General features: G+C 50.3%; 2 protein-coding genes across 3 annotated transcripts in view; one reads left to right on the forward strand and one right to left on the reverse strand.

The window, feature by feature from the left end:
• Positions 1-18,920, reverse strand: part of LOC146395405 (uncharacterized) — a 67,452-nt gene extending 48,532 nt beyond the window's left edge. The window contains exons 1-3 of the mRNA XM_085003182.1: positions 18,714-18,920; positions 18,476-18,664; positions 18,292-18,337 (exon numbers count right to left, since the gene is read on the reverse strand). Coding sequence (XP_084859308.1) covers positions 18,292-18,337; positions 18,476-18,664; positions 18,714-18,920 — 442 coding nt within the window. The remainder of the gene's footprint in view (positions 1-18,291; positions 18,338-18,475; positions 18,665-18,713) is intronic.
• The window catches only part of RAB22A (RAB22A, member RAS oncogene family), a 56,575-nt gene continuing 55,399 nt past the window's right edge, over positions 18,648-19,823 (forward strand). Inside the window, exon 1 of one of the 2 annotated variants that reach the window (XM_085002633.1) lies at positions 18,648-18,954. Coding sequence is in view for 1 of the 2 variants with exons in the window: in NM_001123174.1 (NP_001116646.1) it covers positions 18,919-18,954 (36 nt within the window). In the remaining variant the exon portion in view is untranslated. 2 annotated transcript variants of the gene reach the window in all.

A 19,823-nucleotide genomic window follows, 5' to 3' on the forward strand; every position in this document is an offset into this window, starting at 1 on the left:
AAAAAAAAAGACTGAAAGAACAAATGTCCATCCAGAACTTGACATCCATTGACATACCCTTCGGGAAGGATGATGAAATAAAGACACGGTCAGATTGGAAAGAAAAAAGAAAAAAAGCACACACACAAAGAATTTCCTTTTTAACACACCCTTTTTCCACACTGCCAGCAAAAGCAGACTGCAAGAAACGCTCAACCAAGTTCCACAGGCTGAAGAAGCGTGATGCCCCTTAGAAAGTTTATCTTCGAAAGGAATTAAGACCATTGAAAATGGTAAATATGTGGGGAAATTTTTTTTTTTTTCATCTTTTTGTTTTGGGCCGCACCCTCGGCATATGGAAGATTCCAGGCCAGGAGCTGAAACAGAGCACCGGATCCTTAACCCACTCAGCAAGGCCAGGGATTGAACCCCTGTTCTCAGGAACACCAGTCAGGTTCATGACCGCTGAGCCACGACGGGAACTCCCTGGGTAAATGTTGTTAAAACTATTCTTCCTCCTAATTTCTTCAAAATAATCATGACGGTTTAAACCAATACAAATCAAAAACTGTAACTTCATAGTGTACAACATATCACATGCAGATTACTATAGGATGAGAATTATAACATAAATCAATGGAACTATACAGCTGTCAGTTTTCAATCATGCAAAGTGGTGCATTATTAACTCTAAGTAGACTGTTTCTGTCTTCACAGCTAGTGCTGGAGGCCCTTGAAACCCTGGGACCATGTCAAAGAACAGCTGATGCGCAGCCAACACTTAATAAATAAATATTGGTTTCTGTAGAAATCAGTCTCCTGAGACTTTAATTACCTGGATTCAATTCATGAGAGTCTAACAGACCCTGAGAGGCTGAGAAAAATCTAGTTTCCACAGAAAGAAACGTGAGGTGTAGCAGCTCGCCTTTATAAACGCATGCCCTGGGACCTGCACCCATAGTCTGCGACATAAAGACGCCAAGACACTAATTCACACATCTTGCTTGCTTGCAAAAATGAGAGATCTTAGTTTCAAGACAGAACGCAGGTCAAAATGATCACATAACTGCTAAAATAAAATGAATTTCAACATCCAATTTAAAGTGCATGAGTTAATCAAAAGCATTCATCTATCCCAACGATGAATATACTAGAATTCAATTTTGGTAAATAAATTAACTATGTAGGAGCTTCCGCTGCGGGCCAATAGTAACAGATCCGACTAGCATCAGTGAGGACTTGGGTTTGACCCCTGGCCTTGCTCAGTGGGTTAAGGACCCAGGGTCATGGTGAGCTGTGGTATAGCTCACAGATGCAGCCCAAATCCCATGTTGCTGTGGCTGTGGTGTAGGCCAGCAGCTGCAGCTCCAATTTGACCCCTAGCCTGGGAACGTCCATACGCTGTAGGTGCGGCCCTGAAAAAGCAAAAAAAAAAAAAAAAAAAAAAAAAAATGCAAAGAGGTGCAGAGGGAAGAAAAAAACTCATTGAAAAAAGGAAGAAATCTAAATTACAGGGATTTCAGACTTCCTGTTGTGGCGCAGAGGAAAACGAATCCGACTAGGAACCACGAGGTTGTGGATTTGATCCCTGGCCTCGCTCAGTGGGTTAAGGATCCGGTGTTGCTGTGAGCTGTGGTATAGGCCGAAGATGTGGCTCGGATCTGATGTGGCTGTGGCTGTGGTGTAGGCCGGCAGGTGTAGCTCCGATTGGACCCCTAGCCTGGGAACCTCCATGTGCCGCAGCTGTGGCCCTAAAAAGCAAAAATAAATAAATAAATTAAAGAGATTTCTGTTTTTATCTTAAGAAACTGAAAGACAGTTTTAGTCCAATACAGAACAAAGAACCAGGTTATCTCACGACTGCCTCTCTGGGAAAGTTCTGCATTACCAGGGCTGCTGGTGGCCGAGCATGCTCAGCCTGCAGCTCAACCTCGCCAGCTGGGCTGCAAATGCACAGCCATCACTCGGCCTCGGTATGGACAGCTTAGGACAGAAGATCTACCAGTGTGACATTGGGAAGGGGCATTAAATATCACCAAAGCACACAGTGGGAAAGGTACTCCCTGCTCAATTCTCTGATTAATCAAAGAAAGCGTCCTTCGGGCACTAGCATGTCTTGAGCACGTCCTACAAGATGGGTTATCCTCCTTTGGAACACAGCGCAGGGCTCATACTCAGAACTTTCAGCAGACAACTGGGTTCACCTAGAACTTTATAATGGTATTTTATTTCTGTCTTACGATATTATGGATAAGTTCCATGTTGAGCAACTCACACGAGTCTCCCAAGATGTGTTTAAATAAATTATTTGACATGAAGAAAAATACGGGTAGTATATAGATAAAGCAGAACTAGGAAACACAGCACACAAATGACTGACTTCTGAAAACTATAGGCTCAGGAGTTCCCGTTGTGGCGCAGTGGTTAACGAATCCGACTAGGAACCATGAGGTTGCAGGTTTGACCCCTGCCCTTGCTCAGTGGGTTAAGGATCTGGCATTGCCGTGAGCTGTGGTGTAGGTTGCAGACGCGGCTCGGATCCTGCGTTGCAGTGGCTCTGGCATAGGCCGGTGGCTACAGCTCCGGTTAGAGCCCTAGCCTGGGAACCTCCATATGCTGCAGGAGTGGCCCCAGAAAAGGCAAAAAGACAAAAAATAAATAAAAATAAAAATAAAAACTACCAGCTTAGTGTAACCCAAGGGAAATATTCCCGTTAACAGCATCACATTCATATATGAATAACAGTGTCTTTTATTCCAAATACTACATATACGTATATGTATAGGCAAATATCTTTCCTTGTGTGAATCGAAATCCTAGCCCCTTTCCAAATCCTACTTGAATCCAAATTAATGAGATTATCAGTGGGATTATTGCTATCTACCGGTGAATAACATACTAAATTTTGGGGAGTTCCCTGGTAGCACAGTCGGTTAAGGAGCCAGTGATGTCTCTGCTGTGACTCAGGTTGCTGCTGTGGCTCGGGTCTGATCCGTGGCCCGGGAACTTCCGCATGCTGCAGGCGTGGCCCCCCAAAATTATTTTTTGGAGCTGCTGCACAAAAGCACGCGAGTTTACGAAAGTGTATGCACAAGGAAGATTTGGAAGCCCTTCCACAGAGAATGAAAATAGCCAGCGATATCTTCAATGTCAACTGTGATGGCATTCTGACCAGGTACCGTGATTGATAACCTCTTCCCATGACGTCTTAATGCTTTCTTTTTATTAAGTCTTCAAAGACAAACTAAATCATTCAACAGCTGATGAACTATATAAAAACAGCAGGATTTCTCACCCTCGGCACTGCTGATGTGTTCATCTCGCCGTAGGGGGCTGCCCGCTGCAGGACGCTTGGCAGCATTCCTGGCCTCAACCCACCAGATGCCAGGAGCATCCTCTCATCCATGTGTGAAAATCAAAACACATCCCCGACACTGCCACGTGTCCCCAGGTGAGAAGCACTGTGAAAGAGAAGATGCAGCAGGTGCCCTGAGCAGCCCCTGGTGACTGGATGGTCCCCAAGAGAAGGGGTGTTGGGTCGCAGGAAAGAGCTGCCCGGCCCCCGACCTCTCTGACCTCATGTGCCCCCCCCACTGCCCTCTCCTCCAGCCACGCCCCAGTGACTTCCCTGGCTAAGGGCCACCACATGGCACGGCGGTTCCCTGTGCCTAGAGCTCGGCTCCCCCAAGACGTCCTGGCTGATCACTTCCGTCTTCCGGTGAAAATTCCTGCACCTCCATCCTCGCAGGGACGCCCCTGACCAGCTTTTGTGAACTGCATGCCTCCTACCCCGACCCCAACCCACGCTTCTAGTTTTCCAGAGACCGTATCACCCTCTCACACCCAGAAGGTTTACTTGCTACAGCTACGGTTCATCAGCCAGTCCACTCCCACGCCCCCCATCAGTGCCCCCAGGGCGAAAATCTTTTACTGACCCCTGGACATACGCGGGGCACACAGCAGGCAGTCAGCAAAAGCGGCGGAATGAACGAGTGAGCAAATGGCAAAGGTCTGTGGAGCGAGCTTGCTGTGCCTTCTGACAGCAACACATAAAAGGACTCCTGTGCTTAGAAAGAATTTTCTAGAATGTACGTTCCTAGCCACTGCCAAGAGAGCACATTGTCTGGCAACTGTTTATGGGAATAAGGAGTGAAGGCCCATGGACCCGGCTGTACCAGGAGCAGTCAATACTTCAAGTCCAGGTCACCCAGAAACCTCAGGAATCTTCGGCATTCAAATTAGAAATCTAATACGAAGTAGGATATAAATAATTCCTTGTTTAAAATTTTTCATTGTATTTTCTCACATTTGGAAAAAAAAAAAGTCACCTACTCCATTTATGAACGCTTACTACCATACAGAAAGGAAAGCCTTCTTGAGAAAATAGTTTCTTGAGTTCCCATCTGGCTCAGAGGTTGACGAACTTGACTAACAACCATGAGGAGGCAGGTTCGATCCCTGGCCTTGTTCAGTGGGTTAAGGATCCAGCATTGCCGTGAGCTGGGATGTAGATCTCAGACTCAGCTCGCATCTCTCGTTGTTGTGGCTGGTAGGCCAGTAGCTGTAGCTCTGATTTGACCCCTAGACTGGAAACTTCCATATGCTGCAGGTGTGGCCCTAAAAAGACAAAAGGCCAAAAAAGAAAAGAAAAGAAAAGTTTCTAGGAGTTCCCATCGTGGCTGAGCAGAAACCAATCTGACTAGCATCCATGAGGACGCAGGTTTGATCCCTGGCCTCGCTCAGTGGGTTAAGGATCCGGTGTTGTCATGAGCTGTGGTGTGGGTCGAAGGCGCAGCTCAGATCTGGTGTTGCCGTGGCTGTGGTGTAGGCCAGCTGCTGCAGCTTCAATTCAACTCCTAGCCTGGGAAACTCCATATGCCATGGGTGCAGCCCCAAAAAGACAAAAAAAAAAAAAGGGGGGGGGGAGAAAGAAAAAGAAAGAAAGAAAGAAAGAGCAGGAAGTAGTTTGTAATACCCCTTTGGGCCTTCTTGGCTCCATTGAAAACATTTAAACAGCAATTTGGTCATGACTGGCTCTGTTTGCTAATTGCTCGATGATGAATTTGGAGCAGTAGCTGCTTTATAAGTTTCCATCACATATTAGTTTCCTTGGCAAGTTTACACAGGCACCGCTGACCCTTTACCAAAAATGACTAATAATTTAAAGCTAACGGAGACCAGTGGGGGACGTGCTTAGAAGCAGCGCTGTTTGCTTTATAGGGGTGCATGCCCCTCCCATCACACCTGCTGCTCAGCACCCCGTCCGTGTTGCACGCCCATGTGCCAACGGCTCCCTGGACTGTAGGGTCCATGTCCCAGCCACTCTGGTGCAACTCAGTCACATCGACAGCTGTGGCTTAGACCTGCCCTCCGGGGGGACCATCCAAGTTTAAAAACCCAGCTGACCAGCTAAGAGAGATAAAGCTCACCTCCACCAACCAACCAAAACCAGCTGGTCTGAAGCAGTAACCTTGAGTTCACACAACCAAAGCCAAGACTGGCTCCTCTTCCATGACGTCCTCGTCAGTTTACGAAGCATAACAGAATTATTATTCTTTGACCCTGGTGCTACATGACGAAGTTAAAAACAAACAACAACAAAGAACTCTTTCCTCATTAAATATATTTCTGGAAGCTACAACTCTGGGGGACAAAAGGATTTAGACTCCTCTACGCTAACTGGTTTTTCAAGGGTTACCTACCACAAAGAACGCACACTGCCAGTACGTCCACCACGGAAAACAGGCAGGAGCACAAAATAACCTGGATGAGGCTGCTGTGGTGAACACACAACAGACACCTGAGCACATGCCTGGGTATCACTGCCTTTTCTTTCTTTCTTTCTTTTTTTTTTTTTGGTCTTTTTAGGGCCACACCCGGGTCATATGGAGGTTCCCAAGCTAGGGGTTGAATTGGAGCTACAGCTGCCAGCCTACACCACAGCCACAGCAATGCCGGATCCATAACCCACCGAGCGAGGCCAGGGAATCACACCTGCATCCTCATGGATACTGGTCAGATTCGTTTCCACTGAGCCACGACGGGAACTCCCTGTCATTGCTTTTCACAAGACACCCACCCATCTTAAAACAGGTTAGGCACTGGAGTTCCCTTCGTGGCTCAGCGGTTAACAAACCCAACTGGGATCCGTGAGGATATGGGTTCGATCCCTGGCTTCACGCAGTGGGTTAGGATCCAGTGTTGTTGCCAGCTGTGGTGTAGGTCACAGACTCGGCTCGGATCCCAAGTTGCTGTGGCTGTGGCATAGGCCGGTTGCTAAAGCTCCGATTCGACCCCTCGCCTGGGCACCTCCATGTGCCGCACGTGCGGCCCTAAAAAAGCAAAAACAAAAAAATAAAATGAAACAGGTTAGGTACACATTAATGTTTTTAAGCATAATGTTAGATGAATGTGCTTTACAGGTTCAAAGGTCCCCATATATATAAAACCCAATAAAGAGAAAGAAAAGAAATTGTACAGGTCATTTTACATCAAGAAAAGGCTACAAAGGTCTAGGACCAAAACAGAAGGCACGTTACCAGCAAACCCATCACAGACGCTCTCCCCACCATGGACACTTGCCGGTGACAACGGTAAACCGTGGTAACAACATCCGGCAGAGGCACCGGAGATTCCGAGTGAGAAACGCCTGGTCCCCAGGCTCCAAAAGCTCCCAGGGGGACAAAGATCTTCCCACTCGTAACAACCTACAAGCCCCTGGTGACAAGAGCCGCTGGATACAACAGAAACCAGCGGAGGATAGCCGCTCTGCCGCGTGGAGGAAGGAGGCCACGGGAGCCGGTTCCCTGGAACGCAAGTGCGATTTGAGTCGGGCCCCAAGGATGGAGCAGGAGTCGGGCACCTGGGAAGAGACGGAGAGGATCTGGGAAAGGGGAGAGAGCGCTCGACGGGTGAAGGCCGCCGTCAGTGGGTCAGGAAGCCAGGGCTTTCCCACGAAGCCGCCGAGCCCTGACTGTGCAGCCACCCCAGGACTGGTTTGAAGTGACAAGGGGAGGAAAGACAAACCCAATAAAACATGCCCAGTAAGACACCGCACTGGCCCCAATGTGAACGAGGTGGAGACGGAGGCAGAACGCTCTAGCCCGTCCACCCCGGCCAGCGTTTTCACTAAGGATCGTGCCCCAGCCTTGCCAGGAGTTACGACTCTGCATTCAGCATGTCATCCTGTCACCGTAACTCCGTGGGAAACGCCACCCTGGGCCAGCCCAATGATCCACGCAGTCCCACGTGCTGTCTCTAACACAGCACTGGGGGACACTGGTTGGGAGAGCAGGACAAATGGGACCCGCTCTGTCCGTGTCCGTTTCAAAAGGTTAGAAGCCTGGTTGATGGTGGCCAAGAAGCAGTCTAGCCTTGTTTTCAAAATGAGTATTCAAAAAAAAAAGAAAGAAAGAAAGAGAAACGTATTAATGTAGAACTTACATAATTGATCATTCTTAGCGCTTCTCATTAGCCACTCTTCAATGAACAAGAACGAAGTCTTTGTAAGGCCTTAAATGATTTGGGGAGGAACTAGACCAAACCATCCATTAATGTATTATTTAAAGTGGTTTCATTCTTCTTGCTAACAGGCTTATAAATACTAATGCAGAGTCTTAAACTGGGACTGTTTCTAAAAGCTAGACTAGACAAGCCTGACCCTCTGAAGATACAGAGCATGCTTGAGGCGTCGCGGCTTTTGGGGGGAGCCTGACCCCCACACCCTGCGGGTCCTCGTTGACTCCACTAAATTTCAGCACACGTTGCACAGGCAAACTTTCTCCATATAACTGCCATTCTCTAACGAGACCCATGCTGATTTATTAGCTCTTGGACGAGTGCATCCGTCCGATGCCGAACGTTTCACATCGCACATCGTTGCGGGCTAATGATGGTTACTGCTGGCGCTAGTCCACGGGCTGCCTGAAAAGACCAACCTAATCCACGGGCAGGCATCCCTTCTACGCCAGCAAACATGGAAATTCCCCTTCGAGGTGTGGCTTTCATCACGGCTTCCAGAACCTGGCCTTGTTTATGACTTTTAGGCTGACGGTGAATGGCAAACACTGACTCAGGTCACCTGATGGGCAGGAACTTGGTGTCCCATTGTGACATTACACATCTCAGCGTTCCCGCCGACCCCCCTCCATTTGGGACCAGGCAGTGGGGAGGGGGGGACCCAGAGTCTACATGGTGGCAACGAATGGAACAACACTGCTGACAAATGCAGCAACGCCTCCGGCCTGACCTGAGGCAGATTCCAAAAGGAAAAAAAAGGCTGCAAAAGAAAACCCTGGGGTGAGCGTGTGTGCGGGCGGGACTTGATTTTCCTGTTCTACTTATTTGAGACAATCAAGCAACGCTGGCCAACCCTACACCTCTTTCAAGGGCCATCTCAGCCAAACTGCCGGGAAGGCCACCTTCCGCCTCTGGAGGGACATGAGCCCTCCTCAGAGGCGCCGTGTACACAGCCTGGCCCCACAGTCCTCCTCCCGCACCTCGGCTCTCTGCCACTCTTCCCTCTGCACCGACTCTGTCCCCTGGTCCACGGTCATGCTCTCCCTCTGCCTCCACCTCAAAAAGCAATGCTTTCCTTTCTAATGCAAGTATGACATTCGCACGGAAAAGTGTACAAACAGTAAGTGTTTCACACGACAGATTTTCTAACTGAACATGCTTGTGAAACCAGCACTCAGCTCAAGAAAGACAATTTCACCAGCCTCTCCAAAAGCCCCCATGTTCCCTCCCACTTTCCACCTTACCCAAGGGGGACCACTCTCCCGCCTCCTGAATCAGATTGCTGGGCTTGTTTCTTGCACTTTGTATAAACAGAATCACGCTGTCTGTACGCTTTTGTGCCTGCCTTCTTTCCTCCACCACCACGTTTGTGAGGTTCATCCATGTCACCGAGGGGAGCTGCAGGTCATTCACTCTTACAACTGCACGGTTCTCCGCGGTGTGAACATCGGCACAATTAATAACCCACTGAACGCATGATGGGCACATGGGGAGGTTCGAGTTTCCAACTATGACCCCGTCTTTTTGAAAACACATGTTCATGTTTTTTCTTGGGCAAATAACAGGAGTGGAATTCCATTCCATTTGCTTTTTTCTTTTTTAGGTCCACATCTGCAGCATATGGAAGTTCCTAGGCCAGGGGTCGAATTGGAGCTGCAGCTGCCAGTCTACACCACAGCCACAGCAATAATGAATCTGAGCCGCATCTGTGACCTACACCACAGCTTGCAGCAACACTGGATCCTTAACCTAATAAGCGAGGCCAGGAATCGAATCTGCATCCTCATGGATACTAGTCAGGTTCTTAACTCGCTGAGCCATAATGGGATCTCTTTGTTTTGTTTTGTTTTGTTTGTTTTAAGGTTCTCAGAGTAGACAGAAATAATGCTAACATGTTCTGGACTCTTCTATCCAAAAAGAAAAGCAACTGACTTTAACCCCTCTAACCCCTCCGGCTGCTTCTTCTCAGAAGGGTCTGTTTTCCCGGCTACACTGGGAGCTCACCAGAGCGGTGACCATTCCCCAAAGTGCCCAGTGGTCAGCCAGCGTCTGGAATACAGTGGGTGTTCAATGCATGACCACTGAGTTGGAAAAGTTCTCTTGGAGGTGACTCAAGACCTCCGAACACCACAGCCTACGGCCGGTCTTCTGCCCTCATCTTACCGGACCCCTCTCTGCCACGTGGTGTGACCAACCAGCCCAAACAAAACCCTGGCTTCCAGGGTCCCCATTCTCCTTCTGGGATGTTCCTTCTCTGGGGCTCTCACCCTGTCCCTTCCTTTCCCCTGCTGCTCATCCACACCCCTGCCTCTAGATACAGTCCAACACTTGTGGCTCTTAAATCTGATCTCTGGGAGTTCCTGTTGTGGCTCAGCAGGTTAAGAACCCCACATAGTGGCCTTGAGGTTGCAGGTTCAATCCCTGGCCTCGCTCAGTGGGTTAAGGATCTAGCATTGCTGCAAGCTAGGGCATAAATCACAGATGTGGCTCAGATCCAGTGTTGCTGTGGCTGTGGTGTAGACCATAGCTGCAGCTCCGATTCAACGCCTAGCCCGGAAACTTTAATACGCTGCAGATGCAGCCTTAAAAAGAAAAAAAAAATTATCTCTGGTCTCAACCCTGCTCCAGAACCCTGCAAATGGGGCTTTTCAGTGACCTCCTAGACGGTGCCACCAGGAGCCACCAAAAGTGGCTCAAAAGTGCCACATGTGAAAGCTGTGAGCGCCGCCCACTCCACCACACCCCCAAAGCACGTGTAACACCTAGTCCTTCACTCGGCGCCTGCTTCCCCGTGTCTGTCACGTGCCATTTGCTGCACTAGACCAGCGTGATCCAAAGACCAGGGGCACCCAGTCTGACGGACAAGAAGGCCTGGGGGCCATGCCTTTGGTAAATGCTGCCACTGGGGATGGGGCTCTGGGGCACAGAGCGGGGTGGGGGGGCCTCGCCCAGCCTGGGCGCAGGGAGCAGGGCTGCTGCCCACAGGCCCCGTGGCTCAGGCGACCCCTCCCCTCAGAAATACCTATCGGCCCCGTGTCCTGCTCCCCGCCCCCACCTGGATCCCTAGAACCACTGGCTGGTTCCTCCACAGTCTGTCCTTTCTTTAAAATGCAACTCGGCTCTCACTACTCCCCTGGTTAAAAGGCCCCAGCGGCTCCCCGTGACTCTGGACAAAAGGCGAACGCCCCCATCCTGGGACGGACGTAGGGCACACATGACAAGGCCCCACCTGCTTTCTCACCCCCGGGCCCTTCACTCGCTGTGCTCAAGTCCTGGACAACGCGGGGTCCCCTGCCTCAGAACCTTGGCCCTTGCTGGCACTCTGCCTGCGATGCTCCCGCTGGCTCTTTTGGGAGCATGGCCATTTCGCTGCTCAAATCTTAACTCCAGAGCAACTCTCAGAGCCCCCGAGGAGCCAGCTCCAGCCACCACCCAGCTCTGTCCTGGCACCTCTGATCACACCGGTTAACCATGTCCTCCACTGCACCTGCCACACCCGAACTTAACCTCACTCGCTCATGTGGACTTTAAGCAGTTCCCTCTGATGTTGGACAGAAAGCTCCTGAGAGCAGAGATAGGTTTGTTTTAGTTACCTCTGTATTCACAGGGCTGAGCGCAGTGCCTGGGACCTAACAGGTCCTTAATAAATATCCGTCACAGGGATGGATGGATGGCAAGTCCTCCAAAGCATAGCGGCCGAGAGTATACATACGGCGCCAGATGCCCTAGTTTGAATTCCACCTCTGCCACTCATCCACTGCGCTGTTTTGGGCAAGTCACTTGGCCTTTCTGTGCCCCTCGTGAGCCTTGCTTGGCAATAATATGGACTTAAAAACACTTGCCTCGGAGTTCCCTTCGTGGCTCAGTGGTTAACGAACCGACTAGGATCCATGAGGTTGCGGATTCGATCCCCGATCTTGCTCAGTGGTTAAGGATCCTGCGTTGCTGTGAGTTGTGGTGTAGGTCAAAGACGTGGCTCGGATCCTGTGTTGCTGTGGCTGTGGTGTAGGCCGGTGGCTGTAGCTCTGATTCAACCCCTAGCCTGGGAACTTCCATATGCCGAGGGTGCAGCCCTGAAAAGCAAAAATAAAATAAAATAATACAAATAAAATCACTTGCCTCACAGGATTTTGTAGTTCAAATACCACGGAGCTTAGCACGTTATTAGCCTAAATAAATGGTAGTTTTTGTACCACTGCCGGGGTTGCCTCCCTGAGACTCAGGTCCCATCAAGACACCTCGGGATCCTCCACTGCCTCTCGGATTAATTCTGAGCCGGTGGCCGGATCCCAACCCTCCCCCCCCCCCTCCCCCACCTCCTTCTTCCCAAGTCCCCAACCCGATGGCAACACCTCCACCACTGTACCCACCGGCCCCTCTGCCTGGAAGGCCCATGGCCCCCCTCGCCCTGAACCAACACAACCAGCACCTCCCCGTCTCTGGGCAGATGGCCCCTCTGCTTCCCTAATACCCAGCTCTCTGTTCACGCTTCCTTCTAGGTGCCAGCAGGTGAGGGCAGGAGCCCAAGGCCTAGCCAGTCCCCCACCCCAGTGCGCCCACACCCACCCCAACGGCTGCTGCCCGGGAGGAGCTGGAGGGCCCCGCCACGAGGATGATGGATGAATGACTTGCCAAGTGGGGAAAGCAACCACTTGCCCTCATCTCTTGTTTTTTTTTTTTTTTTGCCCATCAGGGTTAAGGCTAAGTGGTGTTTTGAAGCTCAAAAACCACTTTCTCTTTCACTAGCTAGGACTTGTTGAAATTTTTCTGTTTAAAAGATCTTCATTTGTGATGTAGAAAGCCACATAAAACTCTCTTTTTAAACAGACAACTGCAGGGGATCTCTGATGTTCATCTGTGTGTCACACAGGAAATGGAAAATATAGGACAACAAAAGTAAAATGCATCACAGCGACCAGAGAGGAAGCACCGTGGCCTCTGCTCCCACCAGGCCGGCTCTTTGTTCCTGACACCTTCGTCCGGTTGGGAGGAGATGGGTAAGGTTTCTAATCCCCAACACACCAACAGGAAGAATGAGACGGGAGGCTTCAACAGCATGTCAAGGGTTACTCCGCAAAGCAGAGGCTGTGCCAGCCAAAAGCTCAGCTCTTCAAACCGAGCCTCGTGGGAGAGGCAGCCTATCAGGTTGACGCAGCTCATCGACAGACTTTTGGGCTCTGATAGGATGAAATCAAGTTTGATTTAGAATACAGGTGGGCAAACTGCAGCCCGAGGGCCAAATCCAGCCCACCGCCTGTGTTTGTAAATAAAGTTTTATTAGAAAACAGCCATGCCCACTCCTTCACGCATATCTGCCTATCTGGGCTACGAGGCTCCTGATACAACTTGAGTGGTTGTATTAGGCCTCTGGCCAACAAAGCCTGAAATGCGTATCATCTGATCCTTCACAGAAAAAAATTTGCTCATCTCTAGTTAAGAAATCAAGCTTCAACAGACACCACTCCTAAGAGTTCCCTTCATGGCTCAACAGCAGCGAACCCAACTAGTATCCATGAGGATGCGGGTTCAATCCCTGGCCTCACTCAGTGGGTTAAGGATCCAGCATTGCTGTGAGCTATGGTGTAGGACACAGATCCCATGCTGCTGTGGCTGTGGTGTAGGCCAGCGGCTACAGCTCCAACTCAACTCCTAGGCTGGGAACTTCCATATGCTGTGGGTGAAGCCCAAAACAAATAAACAAACAAAAAGCATGCAGGACTCCTTCTAGCATGAAGATCTGAAGAGTCCATCTATATTCTTCTGAGTTAGCTAATATCCTATTTTCAACAAAGGCCCAGCCAGATATCTTTTGTTGGCAACCAGCTTTGCTCATCAACAGAAGTATACCTTCTCCCACTTCTTCCATAGACACCTCTTAAAAACTAAACATTTGGGAGTTCCCCTCGTGGCGCAGAGGAAACGAATCTGACTAGGAACCATGAGGTTGCGAGTTCGATCCCTGGCCTTGCTCAGTGGCATAAGGATCTGGTGTTGCCGTGAGCTATGGTGTAGGCCAACAGCTACACCTCTGATTAGATCCCTGAGCCTGGGAAGCTCCATATGCCACAGGTGTGGCCCTAAAAAGACAAAAATAAAAAATAAAATAAATAAATAAATAAAAATCATTCAAAAAAAAAAAAAACTAAACATTTGGGAGTTCCCCTCGTGGCGCAGTGGTTAACGAATCCGACCAGGAACCATGAGGTTGCGGGTTCAATCCCTGGCCTTGCTCAGTAGGTTAACGATCCGGTGCTGCCAGGAGCTGTGGTGTAGGTCCCAGACGCGGCTCGGATCCTGAGTTGCTATGGCTCTGGTGTAGACCGGTGGCTACAGCTCTGATTAGACACCTAGTCTGGGAACTCCATATGCCGCAGGAGCAGCCCTAGAAAAGGTAAAAAAAAAAAAAAAACTAAAAAAACTAAATATTTGAAAAAAACACAAGTCCCATAAATACTAAGAGATTCTCCGAGTCTGTCTTCTGAAGCTGAATGCATCTTACGATAACATGGCAGCTGACCTCAGAGCTGGAATCCAGCTTTCTAACTCTTCATGCAGATGTTTGATCATATATGAAATTTTCATCTCATTTTTAAAAATCTTTATTAAGGAAATTTTCAAACATATGCAAAAGTTGATCATATATGAAATTTTCATTTTAAAAAATTTTTACTGAGGAAATTTTCAAACATATGCAATTTTCATCTCATTTTTAAAAATTTTTATTAAGGAAATTTTCGAACATATGCATAATAAACCCCCACATCCCTGGCAACCAGCTTCAACAAGTCTCAATATTCTGCCAATTTTTCCCATTTATCCTTCTTTCCAACTTTTCGATTATTTATTGTTTATCGTAGTATTTGAAAGTAGACCTCAGACATCCAATCATTTCACCCAAAAAAGCTTGTTCGTTTCTGTTAGATAAGGCCCTTCTCGGAGTTCCCTTGTGGCACAGTGGGTTAAGGATCCAGTGTTGTCATTGCAGTGGCTCAAGTCACTGCTGAGGCGCAGGTTTCATCCCTGGCCCAGGAACGTCCACATGCCACAGGTGTGGCCAAAAAAAAAAAAAATAATAATAAGGTCCTTCTCCTCTGAATAAAGCTGCGATACCACTATCACATCTGACAAAATTAATAATAATTCTTAATAAGGAGTACTATAATCTAATACCCAATCCAAACTTAATTTTTCCCAGCTGTCTCCATAATGTCTTTTTATAGCTGATTTGTTCAACTAATGACCCCAATGTGACCACACGTGTATTGTATTTTGCTAAAAGGTCTCTTTATATCTGCAATAGATTCCCCTTACTTTTTTTTCCAAGTGTGCTCACCACTGGCACACACTTAAATTCTGATTGGCCAAGCAAACTTCACCGGGAGTAATACCCCTTCAGCCTCCACATGCTATAAGCAAGACCCTCAGACACTCATAAGCCTTCAAGCCTCTGAGCACAGACACGACCAGCTGCTCCTTCTCTGTCAATGCAGCACCGCCAGGAGCAGCGTACCAGGCCATTCCACACACGTGCTGCTCTCAAGAGGAGGAGTTTAGACTGCTCCAGCAAGCTAATTCGCTCAAATTAAACCTTTTCTGTGTGGCGATGGCCCCAAGACTCCGAATGATTTAAAAAGAAAAAAAAGAAAAAAAACAAGGCAACCTCTCATTATAGCTTCTTTTTGAAATCAGCCAAATTCAATCAAGAAATCACCGAGGTAATCAGATGCGCCTCGTGATCCATTGTTGTTATACCAGGAACACGAATGGAACACGGAGCCCATGGTGGACACTGGGTTACAAGAAGGATGACCTGCGCTCCTGCTCAAGGCAACGCAGAGCCTTCCTAGAGCACTTATCCCATCGTCTAGACCAAAAAACGCCCAAGAAGGACAACGGACGCAGAACCAACCAAACCAACAGCCATGCCGCCACCATTAGGTTAAGCCTATTTGTGAGGTCACTCTGCGTGATGGAATAAAAAGAACAGGAGCCCGAGGACAGCGTTTGAGGGCTGGTTCTATCATTCATGATCTGTGCCACAATGGACAGGTTACTTAACCTCTCTGATTCTCGGTTTCACCATTTGCAAAATAGGAATAAGGTCACCTACCTCACTGAGTAGGAGGCCTTAACCCTGAACCAGATGGTCTTATTCAAATGCCTAGCGACAGCAACGGTGGTTAAAACAATAACAAGAATAAAATCACTGACTCTAACACTCTCTGCCAAGCACTGTGCCCAAATGTTTTCTGGGTACAGTTCGATCTACTCCTCATCAGTCCCATGAAGCATCTCCAATTCTTATGTCATTTTCCAGAGGAAGAAAGTGAGCAGAGTGAGTGATCTGCTCGGGCTGACGCAGCTAAAGGCAGGAGGTGGGTCACAGGATCTCAGGGTTCTTGCTGTCAATCACGGTATGATAAGGCCTCCCAGACACCACCACTGTGAAGCGTAAAGGTGGGACCCAGGGCATCGTAAATTGTTGAGGGGTGGGGGAGTCCTATCATGGCTATCAATTAAATCATTTATATTGTAAAGTCAGAGGTACGGCACCCTAAGGCCCACACCCCTGCTCACAAAGGCTCCCAGAGCTGCCCCAGGAGGCTCCCAGAGCTGCCCTGCCCGTGGCGTGGATATGTTCAGAGACATAACGTTGGTGTCCTTGTCAGGACAAGTCTTCAGCTGTCTGCTAAACACTATTTACGGCACTTTTCATTACCAACACCCAATATTTGTACAAAAAAGGCCAAAGTAAAATCAGAATTACTTTTTCCTATATAATGCCTTACTTCGTTTCTGTGCACATATACAAAAAAGATGAAAGGAAGCTAGCTACCAGGAAAGAGGCCTCATGCCCGCAGCCCCCACACTGTGGGAGCCCACGCTATAGTCAAGTGGAAGAAGCACCTGGAGAAGAACTGAGGCCCTGACCTGCATGGTCCCAGCACATTTCCTGGCCAACAGCCATGCGAGAAAAGCCATTCGGGACCTTGTCATCGGCCCAAAGTTCAGTGAGAACCCATGAAGCTTCCGTATCTCCCAGCAATGCACAGAATTGTCAGAAATAGCAAAACGCTGACTTCAGCTGCCAAGTTCCAGGGTGGTTTATTAAATAACTGAAATAGCCAGAAATCAGCTTTTCCAGGCAGGCCAAATAACAAATCCATGAATGAGAGATACCCTGACAGCAGCTTACTGCTGTCTATCAAGAGAAATGCTGCATTCCCACCCACTGGCTGAAACATTCAGCTCTGCAAACTCAGGGCCTACACTGTACTGCGCTCAACTGTGTTAAATAATCATGAATAACGATGACAGAAATAACAATAACGGAAGCTACTGCTTACTAGTGTTTCTTACGCACAAGGCTTCATGCTCAAGCTTTTATTACTTAATCTTCATGAAAGCCTTCTGAGATGCCCATTTTGCAGATGAGGCCAGTCAGGCTCAGAGTGGTACAGTGACTTGGCCAGGATCACACAGCCAGTAAAGACTGGCCAGCTGATTCCAGAACCCACACTCCTAATTGCTGGCCCCTTCAAGTGTCATTCTGCTTCAATAAAATTGCCTCCTTCTAAAAAAGACAATGTGTGGAGTCTCCTTCGTGGCTCAGCGGTCAGAGAACCCGACTCGCATCCATGAGGACACGGGTTCAATCCCTGGCCTCACTCAGTGGGTTAAGGATCTGGTGTTGCCATGAGCTGTGGTGTAGGTCACAGATGCAGCTCGGACCCCGAGTTCCTGTGGGCTAGCCTGGGAACCTCCATATGCTGCAGGTGCAGCCCTAAAAAGACAAAGACCAAAAAGATAAATAAAGTAAAATAAAATAAAAATAAGAGAGACAATGTGTGTAAAGGGTTTAAACTGTGCCTGACCTATGGTGTTTTCAGTAAACACCAGTTCTTACTATTCTGAAACGTGCAGGTGGGGAAAGGAAGAGCCCAGTAGCCCCCCCCCCCCCATTAATATTGACCACCGTGATGATGTACGACCTCCTTCACCAGCAGGCATCCCCCACGTGGTAATTATCTGTTTACAAGTCTCTCCCCGGACCCTGAGTCCCTGAGAGTCAGCCTGGTGAATGGTTCATCTTTGTGGGTGCCGGGCTGGCCCAGCCCAGAACCAGCAGGTGCTCAAGAAATGTTTGTTGAATGGAAAAGCAAAGCTTCATTCACCACAATTAGGAACTTGCAAGTCCAGGAAAACCTTCCCCAGCCATCTGCCCTTAAAGCGATGTTAAAGGACAGGGTACGACGTGACAGGAGAAGGAGACCCCTGGAGAAAGGCGGGCGACAAGGGGCTCCCTGGACGAGGCGGAGGTGAGCTTGCGGCCAGGACGCGTGAGAACTCCGCGGCGGCCACCGGAGAGCCGGGCCTCCCAACTGCCCGCCCTCGGGGAAGTGCCCAGGGAGGGCAAAGCGGAGACCCGGGGGGTCGCTCCCCCACGCCCACGGCGGCCACGCCTCCTCCCGCCCAGCACCTCCGGGACTCTGGACGCCGGTCCCCGCAGGGCCGCCGCAGGGGCACGAGGAGGAGGAGGAGGAAGAAAGTGACAGGAAGTCAGAAGTGTCCCAACAACAAAAATCCTCCCGGTGGCGGGGAGGGGGCTCCGCATCTTCTGCCGCCCCGCGCAGAGAGGAGGGACCGCCACAAGTGGTCTAGACAGTTGGGGTCCCGCTCTTCTGCTCCCAACGCGCCGAGCCTAGTTTGTAGGTCCCACCCCCAAGTTCAGTGCACCCCGAATTCTGTGAGAGGTTCCCGGGCAGGGGCGGGGACGCCCCAACTGTTACTTACAATCGTCTAAGTCATCCGGCAAGTCCACAAAGTACCGGGGGAATTTCTGAAAACCAAGAGACACACAAGAAGTTACGAGGGGGCTGCGGCAGGCAGGCTCGGGGCCGGGATAGGGCTCCCCCGGCCTCGCGGGGCGATCACGGCTAGAGGGGAGGGGGCGCCCCAAGAGCCCGGCCCCACTCACCCGCCATCTTGGGATGGGCCCGGGGGCGGGGCCGGCGGGAGGGGGCGGGGCCGGCGGGAGGGGGCGGGGAATCTGGCCTCGGGCCCCGCCCCCGGGCCCGGGCCTCCCCGCCAGCCTCGCGGCGCCGGCCGGCCCCGCCCTCTCGGCGAAGGTGGCTGCCGAGGTGGGCGGGGAGGTCAGGTGACCCGGCTGGCGTCCCAAGATGGCGGCAGCGGAGGCGCCCGGGAGCCCGCCGCACCGTCCCGGCTGCTGAGGAGGGCCCCGCGCGGCTGGCGACGGACGGGCCGGGCCGAGGGCCGGCGAACGGGCGGCCGCCGCCTAGACGCGCCCCGCAGCCGGGGCTAGGCCGTGCGGCGGCGGCGCCGGGGGATGCTCGTGCTGGGCCGGGCCTCTCCCTCCTCAACTTAGGGCGGCGGCGGGCCCGCGCCCCTTGCTCCCGGGCCATGGCGCTGAGGGAGCTCAAAGTGTGTCTGCTGGGGGTGAGTGGTGACCGGCTGGCCAGGAGGGCCGCGGGAGGCCGGGCGGGCCGGGGACCCGGGCGTGCCCACATCCCCCCGCCCCTTCCCCCAACCTCCGCGCCGGACGCCGCCTACCTGCCCCGGGACCCACCCTCCAGCCCCCGGGCCGTCCAGCCCACCGGGCCGCTCCCTCCTGAAGGTTTTGCTGGGCCGGGGGACCTTCCGCCTTGTCTGGAGCCCTAGGAGTCGTCCTGCCCCCCAGAGGATGAAGAGCCCTCCCTGCCTCCCCTTGCATCTAGGTTAAGAGCAGCTCTTGAATAGTTTCCTACCCATGTACTAGTTAGGAGTTGGCCCAGTCTTGCAAAGTAAAACCCATAACAGGCCTTTAGGTTTTACAAAGCTTGGTCTTTTGAACTTGTGGGATACCCCTGACACTTCAGGAAGAGTTACTTTTCGTGGAGCGGGGGGAGACATTCAAATCAGGAGGCCCCAAAATTAGTTTGCAGCTTAAGTTTCCTGTCTTGTCAAGGCACCTTTGCTGTTTGGGAGCATATCTGAGGTTGATGCTCTCCTGAGTTGCTGCTTGAAAGACTGATAAAGATTTCCATTGGTTTTCCTCTTTCCCAGATTGGGTGGGGCTGGGATATATCAGGGATTACTCAGAAGTAATTCAAGAGTTCAGAGTGAGTTATACAGGTCAGAAAGCAAGTGAGTTTGTCACTTTTCACACTAAGCAGAGACTTTGGGTCTTTCAGAACGTTCTCCTGTCTCTTAAAAGCTCAAAACCCCTCTCCTACAATCCGTTTTGAAATCTCCGAAGTACTCCACTGAATGTTTATAAAGACTTCCTTGGTGTCCCTTAACTTCTAAAATTCAGGATGATTTTTCTA

This window comes from Sus scrofa, chromosome 17 (genome assembly GCF_054392235.1).
Source record: "Sus scrofa isolate SSC_HxYL_T2T_F1_AM1 chromosome 17, Sscrofa_HxYL_maternal_Yorkshire_Landrace_v2.0, whole genome shotgun sequence".
NCBI classification, from domain to species: Eukaryota; Metazoa; Chordata; class Mammalia; order Artiodactyla; family Suidae; genus Sus; species Sus scrofa.